At 37.1% G+C, this 16,196-nt stretch overlaps 1 protein-coding gene across 2 annotated transcripts in view; it reads left to right on the forward strand.

Moving 5' to 3' along the window:
• Positions 1-16,196, forward strand: part of Nnp-1 (Ribosomal RNA processing protein 1 homolog Nnp-1) — an 86,321-nt gene that overhangs the window by 16,772 nt on the left and 53,353 nt on the right. For both annotated transcript variants that reach the window (XM_081728254.1, XM_081728255.1), the window contains exons 2-4: positions 1,227-1,306; positions 4,690-4,833; positions 12,402-12,773. In XM_081728254.1, the coding sequence (XP_081584380.1) occupies positions 1,227-1,306; positions 4,690-4,833; positions 12,402-12,773 (596 nt within the window). The remainder of the gene's footprint in view (positions 1-1,226; positions 1,307-4,689; positions 4,834-12,401; positions 12,774-16,196) is intronic.

The raw sequence follows: 16,196 nt of genomic DNA on the forward strand, positions 1-16,196 counted from the left end.
AGGTTCATTCTACGATCACATCCATTACATTTTTTGTCAAACTCAATTAAACTGCACAAAGTCACAAAGCGAAAACAATTGACGTCCAAATTCAAAACGCAATTATTTAAGAAAGACGAGTTAACACGATCCGCATTAAATTCATCGAACGGCCTTTGAAGTTCTAGAACTAACTGCTGAGTCGCCATGCACAAAAAAGAAGAAAATTTTTAAAAGAACGGAAAAACAGAAGAAAACAAACTCCAATTAGACCATCACGAAGCGGGCATACCACACTAACACAGCCTCAAACAGCTACGAACTGCCCGCTTGATACACTAGCATTGTACTAGGGAGACATCTAGTGGCAAAAATCAAAAGCACCAAAACCCACACAATATCGCATCGCACAAAAGAACAATAAAGTTCAATTCCATCCAGTGATTCAAATCACTATTAACCCGCGCCAAAAGTCATTGCACAAAAGCAACTCACACCTCGATAATTTACCTTGTATATCCAATTAAGGTAATTATTTAAGATCCAGGAATAAATATATGTGAAATAATTCATATTATTATGTACCGTAAAAACAGAACACTCACTGATATGTGCTATTGAAATATGCTTGAAATCAAGAAGCCCTAAAAATTTAAGTTTCCTATTGCGTAAAGGAGTGAGTAGGTGCATTGAAACAGTACATTTCAGTGGATGCTTCAGGTAGGAAAAATTAATTTTTTTCATAATTAAACTTTGCACCCTGCTGTATTGTTAAGTAATGAAAAGTCATTGTTTTTGTGATTGCAACATTTAATTTACTTCCATAGTTTGCAGAAATATGTTGCTAGCAAGGGTAGTTCAAAGCTTCTTGAAGATTATGAAATATCGGCAGATAGTAATATTTATCTGATTTTAAGGACATAGTAAGTATTTCTACATTTCCAAACCATGTTCTATGAATAATATTTCAAATAGTATTAACCGTACTTGATTCTGTGTAATGTATATTCTTGAGCTCCTCCGTGGCTAAGCGGTTAGCGTACGCGCCTTTGGCGTGGGAGACCCGGGTTCGATTCCCGGCGGGAACTTATGTGGTTCGGATTCCACGTTAATCAGTAGGTCTACGTCTCATATAGCCTCGCTGCTGAAAGGGACGCTAAACTAAAAATCAATCAATCAAGTAATGTATATTCATATGTAATCAAAATCTTTAATAACTTTAATATCTACTCTGTTTTCTTTTTCAGAATTTACAGAGAATGACTTCATGCGGATTTGGAAAGGATTGTTCTATTGCATGTGGATGTCAGATAAACCACTTGTGCAGGTATTTAATAGTATTAGTCATAATGTAGACTTTTGAACACACAGTTCTACGAAAAGATTTAATGTGGAACAAGACGATGAAGCGGGTGAGCGAAGAAGGTTACGATAGGTGCGCGTGAGACGGGTCCAGTTATCTTCAGGGGTGTCAAAGGAAACGGTATTCTATTCAAATGACTGAAAATTTTCCGCTGCATAAAGGAATATTCCCGACAGAAAGCTCCGGTGACTACAATACTGAATAAAGAGACATGTTGCAGTTTGTTTTCTTGTTTTTGCAGGATTACCAAATTAAATGAAGCGGAAGAGAGGATATGTGGCAAAATCATTTACTTATTCAATGTGATCAAGTATAGATTCCTTTATTCAGTGATGTAATTGCTGAACGAATTATAGAGCTATAATTTGCTCAGCAATAACATACAGTTCTGTCTCCTGCACAATGTTAGCAGACGTGCGCCTTCCGAGCTGCCTTCTACTATCACACACTTCGTGTGTTGTCGCTATATGCAGATATTTGCAAGACGCGATATGGAGCTATTAGGATAGTAGCAAGGCAGATTAGACCAAGTACCAGTTTTTACGAAATTGAATTAGGTATATGATATTACTGGTGATAGCGTGAATGTCCAACTGCCAAAGTAGACCAACTGTCTTGTTAATTTAATTGACATAATTGGATGTAACTTAGTCGGCCAAATTTATTTTTCTATCTTTATAACTAAAGTACTCTCCTATTTGTTTTTCTTAAGCAGAATAAACTTCCAATAATTTGTATACATACGAGTATCCTTTGACTAGGTTAAATAAGGCTTGATACATCTGTATTTCGATTATACTGTACCTAAAAATACATTACTGGGTTTATAGCTTCCAAATGTTCACCGATGCACAAGGATGTGAAAATCTCAAGATACAAGACGTATTGAGCTTTATTTATCCCAATCAAAGGATACTAGGGTGTTTATCCAAAATATCGGAAATTTATTCTGCTTAAGAAATACAAATAGGTGAATACTTAAGTTATGTTTAAGCTTGTATTCCATACATTTTATCAGTCAATAATACTGGTCTACTCTGCTGTTCATACATACTTGATCTAGTTTGCATGGCTACTATCTGTTTATTTCAACTTTCCATTTTTCTCGAATTATTAGAAAACCTGGACGATATCATTGTAGAAGAAAATCCACGTGTACGCTTATTTTATTTTTAAAATAAAAGAGACGCCCCGGTAAAGACCGTTTGGTATCCTTGTGTTACTTTCATTTTTATAATTTATGTTTATATCATGTTGAATTACTTGGCCTACCATTAGAAAATACTTCTAAAGGATCAACAGGTAGATGTCTCAAGATGCAAACCAAGTAATTATTCCCAGTAAATATGAAACGAATGAACGTTCAGATCTCAAAAATAACTTCAGGCTACAATTCTGGAGCCTCGGAAAAGGAATAAACAATTTGTACGAATGTGGAGAAGAAAGAAATGAAGAAAATTGTATAGATGTGTCCAATTATGACACTATTTAGGAGTAATTATCATTGTGACTTTTTTCTTTAAAAAAATCACTAATTTAAATATATATTATACGAGTAAAGCCGAACTTATCCAGTCTGGATCAAACTTTGCGTGGGAGTAGACGTTGACGAATTTAGTACGCGTATGAAGTATGGTGTGTATGTCTTTTGTTTCTGAGTTAATGGGCCATCAACTTCGTCAACTTCTTGTAAAAAAGATAAATTATTTTTAGAATAAAAATACAAGAAACCTGGTATTAAGCGTTGAGACAAGGTGGTAATACTTCATACCACAGCTGTGCTGGACCATACTTCTGTAAGGATTTGCTTTAAAAAATTAGTGAAAGACATTTTTATCCGTAATTGGGGAAACTTACCAGTTGATTATATGAACATAGAGCTTACATCAGCCAATGATAATCGATTTAATACCTGGGTAATGTTATTGTTCAGTTCTTGTGTATGTAGTATTTCGAACTCTAATTCGCAATTGATCTCTTCACTTTTCTGATTTCATGTTTTCGTATAGTCACACTTGTGGAAAAAGAATAGTCCACCTTATTTACTGGCCTAGTTGTCTCATCTTAAGTTCGTTAGGGACCTGAGCTGGAACTCCAACAATTCACATACATTCACCAAGAAATAATAGTAAAATATCTGTATTTTCAAACTGCCGTAAATGAAGGCAACAACGTTGCCAGATCGCCAGACACGCGTCAATTATGTTTTTATGAATGTTAAGGCATCGGAAAATATTTCGCTTGAGAACAGAAGCAACCGGCTGGAGATCAATTCCACATGTCGACTGTAATTTGGTGTGAATTAGGAAGGTTCAATAAATACGACCTGAAAATATTACATCTCTAGTTCTAATATTTCTTGGTTAGGCTTAGAATTTATGTAGACTAGTAACTCCATTTGCGTGAATGTGCAAGCCGGTTATCTTCTGATGATTTGAGTAATACGTATATTTTTGGTAACTCGATTGAGCTCCCTCGTGGCTAAGGGGTTAGCGTACACACTTTTGGCGTGGGAGACCCGGCGGGAGCTCATGTGGTTCGGATTCCATGTTAGGATGTAGGTCCAGTTTCATATAGCCTCGTTGCTGCTGAAACGGACGCTACACTAAAAATCAAATCGATTGATTGATTGCTACTTAGGCCCTTGGTCGGCACCGAGGCTATAATATAGGATGGGACCTATAGTTTAAAGTGAAGTCTGAACCATTATAGTGTGCTCAGTGGTCTCCCATCGGGAATCGAAAGCGGGACCCCGTGCACCAAAGGCATACTTACTAGTCACTAGACCAAGGATGAGAGCTTTTCACGATTCGAAATCTTGAATTTTTTTTTTAAAAAAAGAAAGAAATTGAATAGTAAAACACACAATTGTTTTTCACATCTAGAATTGATGTGATGATTCAGAAGCATTGGTATTGTGAATCTGTTAGATGTAAGCAAGAGAGTCATGGATGGAGTCAAAAGTCTGTATTTTCTGTGAATTGTAATTATTAAACCATCTTTCTTCTCATGTAGTTTTCATTTATATTAACTGGTTCTTACTGTCTCGGACCATTTTTTGCTATTTTAATTCTTCTTACTTTTCTGGGAATGGAATGGATAGTCAGTCCTTTTTATAGCTACAGTTTCATTTTTCAGCTGATATGGTTACGGAACGTAAACAAGAACAAAAACTTGAATATGCCTGTTGTGACACATTGAATCCAGACTATGTAAGATATCTTATGTTATTTAACTGCGCTTCTATATGTGTTTTAAAACTTTTTTTTTTTATATATATATATATTTTGTAATATCGTAGTGAGTTTTAAATGTCAAAATTGTAACTTTTTCGTGGTGTTTTACAGGAAGATTGTGCTGAGAGAATAAGCAGTTTGATTCATAGCATTGAAGATGTGGACAACGCGTTGCTCTTCATCAAATGTTTCTTCCGAACACTTATATTAGAATGGTTTGGAATCGATCAGCTCAGATTAGACAAATTTTTGATGGTAAGAGTTTTTTCTTCTTTCATTTACGTTAGTTAAATAAGTGTTTTTCTTTACTGAGTGATTTTTTAGCAGAAAAATAAATATGTATTTGTAAATTCAGTAGTTTCGTTTGTTTGCGAGATAGTTTTATGACATTTTAAGGTATTTTAATGGGTTCACTGCGTATTCTCTCTAACCATTGCTAATATATTGTATTTCGTTTCACCCAGCTGGTTTTCTTCATTCTTATCTATACCCACTCTTCGGAAACTCAGTCAGTTTTCATCTTTGTTCGTAATGTCCACATTTCTGTCCCCTACAATACAGTATGTCACACAGAACATTACGTGCGAAAAAAGTTTTAAAATGAGGACAAGACTGATGAGGTCTGTAATCCTTAATTTTTCATTCGAGATGAGATGGGAATATAAAAGTTTAAAAAGAAAGAAAGAGAGACACATAATACATAAAGTAATTACCATTGATCATAACCTTCGATTCGAAAAGTTTCACATCATTTGAAAATTATGTTTTTGACTGAGGATAACTTGATGAAATTTAAGAACGAGTTAAAGAAAAAAATAAATTATTATCGTAACTAATTTTTTACTATACTAAAGAAAACGTAGTGCGAAGATTACTGAGCGAAAGCGTAGATGAACGTGTAGTTCTCTTATTTCGTAACGTAAGTTCCTGGATTGATGTTGATTTTTTCCGTGGTCTTTCATTAGTCGATTTCTAGAATTGTGTTCTTAAATACAATATGTTGGTGCCATGTTTAATCCTTTGCGGTCCTTTTATATTTCCTGAGTTTGTTGAATTATAAAGGGCATTCAAATGAAACCCGGTTACTAGTTTAAATTAACGGTTACGATTGTGTTAAATCAAAAATGTAGTTATACACGGTACACATACTCACACATGTAGTGATACACACTACACATACTCAAAGAGGGCCGCGGTGGCTCAGTGGTAGAGCGTTCACCTCTGGTGCTAGGGGTCTCGGGTTCAAACCCTGCTCCCGCCAAGTGAACTTTGGTGGTGGACAAACACCGTGTGCGTGGGTTTTCTCGGGGTTCTCCCGTTTTCCTCCCACTTTCTTCATTCCACCATTTCATTCATTAGTCATCATCACCGTCTCCTTTAGCCTAACCGGCATAACCGTGGGACGTAAAACTCAAAAATTTCATTTCATTTCATTTTACACATACTCAAAAATTGTCGCCAAAACTGTTGGCACATTTATCCCATTTCGACACTAGCCGGTCGATTCCATCCTTGAAGAAACTGGCAGGCTGCTGTTGGATCCAAGCCTGGACCCAGTCACACACTTCGTCGTCCGTTGCGAATCGATGTCCGCGAATAGCTTGTTTTGGAGGTTCAAACACATGAAAATCACACGGTGAAAGGTCGGGACTGTACGGTGGATGTTCCAGCGTTTCCCACCGAAACTGCTGCAATGTCGTCTTCACCGCATTGGCCGTGCGTTGGCGAGCGTTATCATGCAGGAGGATAACGCCATTAGACAACATGCCTGGGCGTTTCGACTTGATGGCACGTCTAAGGTTCTGTAAAGTAGCTTGAAACGCTGGGCAGTGGTGGTGGTACCTTGTTCCAGAAACTTAACTAGCAGTGGGCCCTTGTGGTCAAAAAAGGACATCATGACCTTACCAGAACTGGTGTGCACGGCCTTTGATTTCTTTGGAGGTGGTGAAGTCGCATGTTTCCACTGCTTGCTTTCCGGTTCAAAATAGTGACACCAGTTTCGTCCCCTGTGACAGTACGCGACAGAAAGCCGTATTCCTCCTCATGATAACGTTGCAGATGACTCAAAGACAGCGCCATTCGAGTATTGCGCTGTTCGGTGGTCAGTTGGTGGAGAACCCACTGCGTGCAAATTTTTCGAAAGTTCAAGTGTTGATGCATTATGGTGGCGGTGCCCACGCTAATACCCAGTAACCATGGATCTCGTCCACGGTAATTCTGCGGTTGTCCAAGACTAAAGCATTCACTTCTGCAATCATTTCTGGTGTGATGACACGATAAGCCTGTCCAGGACGAGCATCGTCTTATAGTGACTCGCGCCCCTCAAGGAATCTTTTACGCCATTCAACAACACTTGCACGACTCAGACTGTACTCACCGTACACAGCATTCATCCGTCGATACATTTCACGGCCTCCAACTCCCTCCGCCGGCAAAAATCGAATCACTCCTCGTTGTTCCTGCTTACTCACCTGCATATTCGGTAGTGGACGATAACTTGCGTGACCGCCTTCTCTTCGGCGTGAGACCACACTGGCTCTATGCAACGTCAAACGGTGCGCACACGTCAGTCTTTCTACCAGTCGATGCTGCCATCTTACATGTTAGTTAAAGTTAGATGCACTGATCAGGTTTCATTTGAGTGTTCCTCATATTTTGCCAAATCACAGCGTTTCGTATATAATGATAGGTTTCAAAGTTGTAACTACTACATAAATGCCATCTATGAGAACAGGGTGAATATCATAGTTTAAAGATTGCCCATTAGATTTAGTAACAAAAAATTAAACGACTAATACTCAACGTTGGCGAAAACAACCACAGACAGCATGTCAAGCGTGACTCGACATCACACTGATACCGTAAAGGGTTAAGGATAGTGTATTTAATTCACAAGAAGTTGATAGGAGGTGGTAATGATTCCAAAAGGGCGTTGTTTGTATGTTCAAAAGTATTGGTACTCACATATCACCTGCAACCGGCCACACAAAAAGCTGCTCGGGCAGGTTACCAATTGTGACGCTGGATGTCTGTCCGGGGCATGGTAACCCACATGTGCTGTCAATCATAGCGTAGTTGGGCGATGGCCGTAGCTGGAGCCCAGCAAGTGGTCAGGCGTCATCCAGCCATGCCCCACACATTCTCAACAGGGCTTAGATTCGGAGACAGCAGACAAGAGTAAGACTGAGTTGCTCTGGAGGTAGAGGGACGTGCTTTATTTTACTGGAAGGTAAGTTCCCTTAGATTACCCACAAAAAGGTCGGAGAATCGGGTTCACGAATGTACGATCCACTCCTCTGAACGAAAACCATAGGTGAGCGGAAATATATAGCTTATTGCCCTCCACATCAGAGTGCTAGATTTGGATGTTATATTGCGAGTTCTAACACACGCTGAATTTTTCTTTTCATCTGGATGTCTACGGATATACACACATTCTGAAACTGAAACAGTTTTCATCGTTGAAAACTACCGCCCTCCATTCGCGTTATCAGTACAGTCTCGGCTATCACGATCGAAAATTAACTCAGCTTTGATCATGTGTCAGCGGTATTTTTCGAAAGGAACAAGTTTGTGTTCATTGGCTTATTGTTTTGTCCGTGCGGTCACATGTGGAACCATGGTGGCTCTGATTATGCTGATGATCATCGTGTCTGTTAGAGCGGCCTGAATTATTCTTCTGTGTTCAGGTTTTCCTCGATGCATCGGATTAGTACTTTGGAGACACGCCTGCTATGAGATCCTTCACCATCGATAAGCCATTTACACAGAACGAATGCAAACAGCAGTTTTGCTTAATGACCACTACATGGATACGTTTGTTGTAATTAATTGCATAATATGCATTCGATGACGTTGTAGACATAGACTGTGATCCGTGCGTAACTGATTTATCTAAACGATTACACTCATCGTGTTCGAACTACTAGTAGTATGCAGCTACAGATATTACCATCTTTACAGGTACACATTATGTGGTGCGAATTTCGTTCAAATTGGGCGGCATACAGTTTACTCTTAAATTCGTTTTTATCGGTTAAAAAAAAAATCATTTCCACTTTCTATCTCTATAATATCTCAAAAAAAAAAAAAAAAAAAAAATTGAGCAGCAATATACAAAAGAAGACAAACACGAGTAACCGGTTTGTTGAAAGCCGTATTATTTTTCGCGTTCTTCGAAGAATAGTAGCGTGCATCATGGATGATGGAGGCTAGCGACTCCTCCCCTACTCCCTCTCAAACGGACATTGCTTACAATTAAGAATTGTGTGTTTTAATGATGTTTCAGTATTATGAAGCGTTTCTCTTTCCCTTTTCATGTCAGATTATGGATACGTGCATTTCTTTTTGCTGTTTACTTTTTTCGTTAGAGCTAAAGTGCGAAGTTAGAATCAGTCTTCATAGTTTTTGCAGTGTGTCATTTACCATTAATGTTGGGTTGTTTAGTTCATTTTTCATAATTGGTTCCTTTCAATCCATTTCAAAGAAGGATTGATTGTTTTGGTGTATGTTAAAGTTCCATCTGGTTTCTTTGCACTTTGGGAAGAAATCATGACTTTTGGAAACGCGAAATTGGCTATAACTGTTGAGTTTTTTCTGTCAAAGAGAATTTTGATTCACCCAAAGGACAATTACATGATTACATCTATACCCGTGGACGAAGAAGCCATGTACAGGATGATGGTTTTCCTTCATATTGTACAAGATGTAGTGCAAGCTTCATTCGTTTCTGTTTCGTCTATTTTAATCTGTCATAGGAGGTTTTCTGAATCGACAACTCCATATAGTTTATGGCAATTGGAAGCCAAATCTTCATAAAAATAAAGCACATTTACATTCTATAAGCTTCCTTATTATTCCATATTACTGTGTGCGCAAGGAAAGGTGGCTTCTGACAGTTGGATAGAGCACGTGGAGTATTGGAGGCGCTGTTACCAGAGGCTCTGCAACAGAGACAGCAGCTCTGGTGACAAACTTGAGACGTTTAACAAATCGTCTCAACTACTGACAACAGCGCGGTCAACGACCTTCGTTGCCTAGAAACAGCGTGAAAGAATACCGCTGTGATTGACGAACAATTCTCCCTCTCGTTTTGTTTACAACATGTGAGCAATCTGTCAGAGGCCACCTTTCAGTAACTCGATAATAGTCTACTACATACATTATCATTTTAAGTCATTACTTTCAGAGATTTAGAACTTACAGACATCTCTTTTTATTCTAGTCGGAAATCGTACTCGTATAGGCAAAGCAGGTTAATAACGGAGGTTTAAAAAAAAGAAAAAGAAAAAAGAAAAAGAAAGTTAACTAAGAATAGGGTTCGTTTATGCCCTGTATTTTAAGACATTGTCCCTTATTATGAGGTTGTACCCTGGCGTCTCGACAAAATTTTTCGAAACGCAGAATTGTCGTGCAATTTGTGGATGAATGTTTAAAATTTAATCATGTAATTGCCGTCATGAAAATGTACTAATTGGCTTGGCAGTTGTTTTGCGAGAGTTTTGCCACTAGCAGACAGGGTAAAAATAATTAAGTGCGTCTTATTCTGTATGACGCTGATCTGGTTTTTATTATTTTCTGTGCCTTCAAAATGCCGAGGAGAAAGTATGTTTTTACAGAAAAGCCAAGGACTAAATATCCTTTTATTATACCATGTAACTGAGGGAAAAGTGACCCACATTCAAACTGTAAACGTTCTATTTCTTTCTTTCTTCAGAAGTACGAGGGGAACTAAGTTCCCACCTTGGGTACATTATTGATACTAGATATAAAGAGAAATGCTTACGTGTAGAATGAAAATACAGCCTTCAACTATTTTTTGACGTAATCATCTCTGCTGAGGCACTTGTCTAGACGGATAATCCATTTGTCTAAATCGTAGGGGTAGAAGATAGGACCTGAATACGAAGCCATGTTTGGAACGCATGCTTGACGTAATATTGTGGTGTGAATCGGTTCTTTCATATTGGAGAAGAGATGAAAATTGGATGGGGCCAGATCCGGACTGTGTGGTGGGTGCGAAAAAGATTCCCAGCCCCATTATTGCAAAATATTCACTGTCTCATGAGTAGTATGTGGGCGCGCATTGTGGTGGAGCAAGTGAACCATCTCGCCTAACTATTGAGGCCTTTTGCGTAGAACAAATCTCATCAGTTTCCGGATTGTTGCCTGATATGCCACAGCATTCATTGTGTGATTAGGGTGATTAAAGACACAAAAATCCACCAGGAGCACATCATAGATATCCCGAAAGACTGTTGCTATCAGTTTACCAGTGTTTGGCGATGTCTTGAACTGTTTGACTGTTGTAGATCCTTTATGCTTCCATGCCATTGATTGTGCTTTTGACTTCGGGTAGTACTGGTTTTGCCCCCAGTAATGATTTGGCTCTGAAAATCGTTCAAATGCTCATTAAAGTGGAGGAGATGTGAGCGGGATGCATCCGTCTTGTAATCGCTTGTCACTTGTTGCAGAACCCACCTGCTGCACTTTTCTGTATCCTAAATATTCGTGGACATTGTAATTTTCTGTATTCTAAACCTCCCTGGACAATGTCCCATATTGTGCCATGTGATAGATTAAACTGTACTTTTAACTTTGTCAGTGACTCAGTGTACAGTCTCTTCAGTTGTAGGAAGGAATTCTTCTGTCATGCGAGAACACCCATTCCATTTTCATCTTTGATACTCACGCTACTACCACTGAATCCCTGACACTATTTACGCAAATGCTATACTGTCATCACATTTGCGTCATACATTTGTTGCAATTCCTTACGAATTTGAACAGGTTCTCTCCTTTTTGCCCACAAAAACCGAATAGCAGATTGCACCTCTTCTAGTTTCCACAGAGAAAAAGCATACTAACAATTTTGTATACCTATGTAGGCTTATTTATGACGTGTGAAGCATTGAAACTTGATTCTGCTGGCACAAAGCAGTCCAAGATCTGAACTTCGTCTCGGCCAAGTAGAATATTCTACGTGTAATACTACAAAACATATGCAAGCCTAATCAGTGAATAGCAATCTGTTTCATCTATGTGAATAAAACATCCGATAGAAATTGAAAATCCATATTGAAAAGGGAGTTTAGAGAACTCGTGAATGAATGATGTAAGGTACAAATTTATTACTTTCCTGTGCTTGTCTTCATAATTGAAAATGTGCGTCAGCTGGATTTCGAACCCAGGTCACCAGATTACTGTGTTGGTGCGTTAGCTATCATGCTTCCACCAAGACCAGGCCACGTATTCGATAATAAGCCTAATTCTAAGTCTAAAGTTATTTGTCTTTTTTTTTTTTTTTTTTTTTTTTTTTGTACAGTTATTGTAATGTACAGAAAAAATCTTAATTCAGTTGCAATTTTAATTTTAGAAAAAAAGAAGGAAAGATTAGTCGTTGTGTAGCCTACCGGTAAAAAGTGAATTTTAAAGATCCGTTAGTTCCTATGTGGAAAGTCGGATCAAATAGTTTTTAAGAGATTTATCGTATTATTATTATTATTATTATTATTATTATTATTATTATTATTATTATTATTATTGTTTTGATTAATGCACTATCCAATAGAATAAAAAGTAAAGGGTATGAGAAAAAGCGGAAAAGCTATTACTCACCGCAAAAAAATCTATTGGATAGAAAAATCCTGCTACAAATTCTGCTACATATTTTTTGCGGTGAGTAACAGCCTTTCCGCTTTTTCTCATTGAGTATAATCACCGCTCGCAGTATTGTGATAGTAAAGGATATATTTCTGATGAATTTAAAATTACTCAAGTACGTCAATGCACTCTTTAATTTTGCGCATTTGCTTGTGTTTCAGCTTATAAGAAGATTTTTGCGGCAATCCTTGGAGTTTGTGCACAGACGCAATTGGGATGAGGAAACAGTGCAAAAACTGGCGGATGTTTTTAAAGAGTCTGTAATATCGCCCCGTATAATTGCAAATGAACCACCACCTCTTGGTGTACAAATGCATTTCGTTGATATCTATCTGGAGGAATTGGCGAAAGTTGGACGTGGAAAACTCTCGGAAGATACAGTAATGACTTTTATACAACCGTATATTAATCAACTAAGAGTTGAAAAGGAAACCAGGTATCGTCTTCTTATTGTAAAAAAGATCTTCCATTATCTTATTAGACAGTCAGATATTGGTCAAGATTATGAAGAGAAGATTAGAAATTGGAGGAAGGTGAGTATCGTTCATTCAGAATTCATATCAGTAGTTGTAGAGAACAAGAACCGACTTTAACTCAATCAACATATTTTTGTATCGATTTTAAGAGCAGTTTACAGAAACTTTTTTTAATGTATTCTATTGTTCAATTCAATTCGGTGAGGTTTGTTTGTTTGTTTGGAAAAGGCGATTTTATGAATAAAATTGTTGGTATCATATATGAGGGTGTGTGTGTGTGGGGGGGGGTATGTGTTTTGCATATTATTAGCAGTTAGAAGATCGAAAAAGAAAAGGAAAATACTGGCAGCATAAAGACATTTCGTCCCCATTTATTCTTGTAGGGTATATAATCTGCATGTACAGGGTATTAGGTTGAAAATATATTGAAACGAAATTATTAAACTTAGTACATACGAAATTCATTTAAAGAAGTCCTGAAAACTAAAACTAAAGCTAAAACTTAAAAAAAAAATAAATAAATAAATAAATAAATAATAATAAAAATAAAAATAAAAATTAAAAAAAAAAGTCTTGGAGAGTGTTTTTCCACAAATATTATATCTGAGTATGTTATCAGGCGAAATTTTTCTTGACGAGAAATGTTTAGCTACATGAAAAAGCTAAACACAGTAACTAGATCTAAGTAATGAAATTAATTTGTTTCATTCATTAAAAGTGAATCTTAAAAGATAATGGCTATTTTTGTATTTCTCATATTTAGTCTTGCTCAAGGTAACCTATCCAGTGTGTGTGTGTTTGTTTTATTGCACAATGAACTATAAATTTTTGAGGATTTTGTTTCAAGCAATGTATTAAACCAATCCCGTACGGTTGCGAGAAGATGACTTTTAAAAGAGGTGTGGGTGTGGCCAGTTGCAAATAAAATTAAAAGCTTCATACTCACCGCAAAAATCTCAAGAACTACAAATACTTTCAAGTATCGTGGTTCTCATTTTCAGAGTTCTTAATTTTGAAAAAGAGTAAAAAAAAAAGTTGAAATAAATACACTTTCCGTCCATAATACTATGGCACATGAATCACCATAACTAGGGGCAGGAGTTTTTCGCAATTTGAAATTAAACATTTCACATGTGAAATTAAAAATTTCGTATTTTGTCGCAATTTGAGATATAAAATTTCTCATTTTGTCGCTAAGTAAATTATTTTACAAGCTCTAATATACAAACTCTAATATAGGCCCAATATAAATAATAGACAATAATACTACTTAGGACAATGAAGTTATTCTTTATGTAGTTACTAACAACAAATTACTTCTTCCTTCGTTCACAAGTCCAAAAACGTAAAATACACTAGCACAGTATTGCCGTCAATTTATTAGTTATACACAAAAAACACATCATAATCATAGATTCTGCCCTTACTGGCAGGTAACTTGCAGCAGCTGAGAAGCTTCCATGCTCCGCGGTCCTCCGCTAACCTCTTCGTCATGACGTATAATCTTTCTTTTTTATATCATCAATTAGTTGTAGTCTCCTTCGTCTCCTCCCTCTCTTTCCCGCCACCATACCCTCTAGGACGTCCCTTATGATGCAATTTCTTCTTAGGCAATGTCCCAACCAGTTTCTCTTCATCTTCTTAACAATATCTAAAAGTGTTCTTTTCTCCCTTACCATTTCTAACAAACTCTCATTCGTTTTCCACTCGACCCAACTAATTCTTTCCATTCTTCTCCACACCCACATTTCGAAATCTTCCAGTCGTTTTTCATCACTTTTACGTAATGTCTACGTTTCCGCCCCATACAGTACAACACTCCACACGAAGCATTTTTATAAGTTTTTTCTTAATTCCTTGTCCAGAATCCTACAAAACAGACTTTTCTTCCTCTTAAAGGCTTCTTTCGCCAGTCCTATCCTTGCTTTTATTGCACGTTCGCACTTACTACTACCCAGATATCGAAAACTATTCATTTGTTCTATTTTGTCCCCTTCCACTTTTATATTTGACACAGACCTCTTCGTTCCAATCACCATGGCTTTTGTCTTTGTAACATTTATTTTAATCACATATTCTTCAAAGCCCATCTTCAGGTTTTCTAACATTTTATTAATTTCCTTTTCAGATTCTGCAACAAGCGCCATATCGTCTGCAAATCTTACACATCTAATCATTCTACCTCTTACCGAAATGCCATCATCATCATGTAGACTCTTTTTCACTATCTCTTCTAGATAGACATTAAATAGTGTTGGCGAGAGGCAGCATCCTTGTCGAACTCCCCTTCCAATTGCACTCTCTTCTGTCAGTTCTTCCCCTATCCTAACACTTACTTGTTGGTTCATATATAAGTATCTTATGAGCCTTCGATCTTTCTATTCCAATCCTATCTTCTTTAGAACTTCCAACAAGAATTCCTAATTCACGCGGTCAAAAGCCTTTTCTAGATCGCCAAAGCACGTACATATGCAAAAAAGGAAAAGCATACATACAAGGACAATAGCGCAGCATCTTCTTGTATATGTCGTCTGCAAATTATTATTCTAACAAGAAGTGCAGCATGTTGCACGTTTGCACATTTTCTTCTTTCATTTGATGCCTTCTATCATTGATTACCAAAGTGTATTTCAAAAAGAAAAAAAAAAAAAAAACTTTCACAAGCAGTATTCGTTATTGGAAGACATATTGTAGACAGGCACAAGTAACTGAAATTTAAATTTTTTCCTCTTTGGTTCTCTGTGCAAGTAAAATATCCATCACACTGACATTGCCGTCTTGACTGCATCACATCTTCCTTCAAACTCTCATGGAAATCAGCATAGAAAGATCAGCATACCAGTTTCTTTTGAAAATCCTGGTATGTGAACAAAAAGCTTGCACAAAGACTTTATATCAGGATTCGAGAGGCACCCAACAAATGAGGGATCAAATTATTTTCCAAGGCTTTTGTACATTTCATTCAATTCCTGCTTTTCTTTCCTCAAGGTATGTAACTTTAACTTTAAAAGGTACTTTTTCCCGCATCTTTTAAACAGTACCATCATTTTCTTCTTATCATCCTCTGACAGCTTCGTGAGTCAAGTATCTGTGCGAGAACCAAACGACTTTTTCCATTCAATGTGTGAATTACAAAATTTACACATTAATGTTTGGATATCACTACGTACAAGCTTTCACTGGCAAATTCACTTGCGCGATCTTGTATCGCCCCCTTTTTATTCACCATTTTTAAAATTATAAACTATTTTAGCGTACGTATTCCACAAAAACATTGAAGTGAGGATTTCTGTTGTTTCAACACGACGCTGAATGTTCCACATTCCACAACTACCAGCTATGAACTTAAGTTAGTAGTAATCAGTGTTGCCAGTTGCAAAAATAAAATATTGCTTGGAAAATTTAAAACAATTCGTTTTTAGGGTATTGAAAATTAATGAATACATATCAGGCAAATCCTGGATTGGATCGCCACTTAAA

This window comes from Thermobia domestica, chromosome 10, assembly GCF_964235325.1.
Source record: "Thermobia domestica chromosome 10, izTheDome1.hap1.1, whole genome shotgun sequence".
Lineage (NCBI taxonomy): Eukaryota > Metazoa > Arthropoda > Insecta > Zygentoma > Lepismatidae > Thermobia > Thermobia domestica.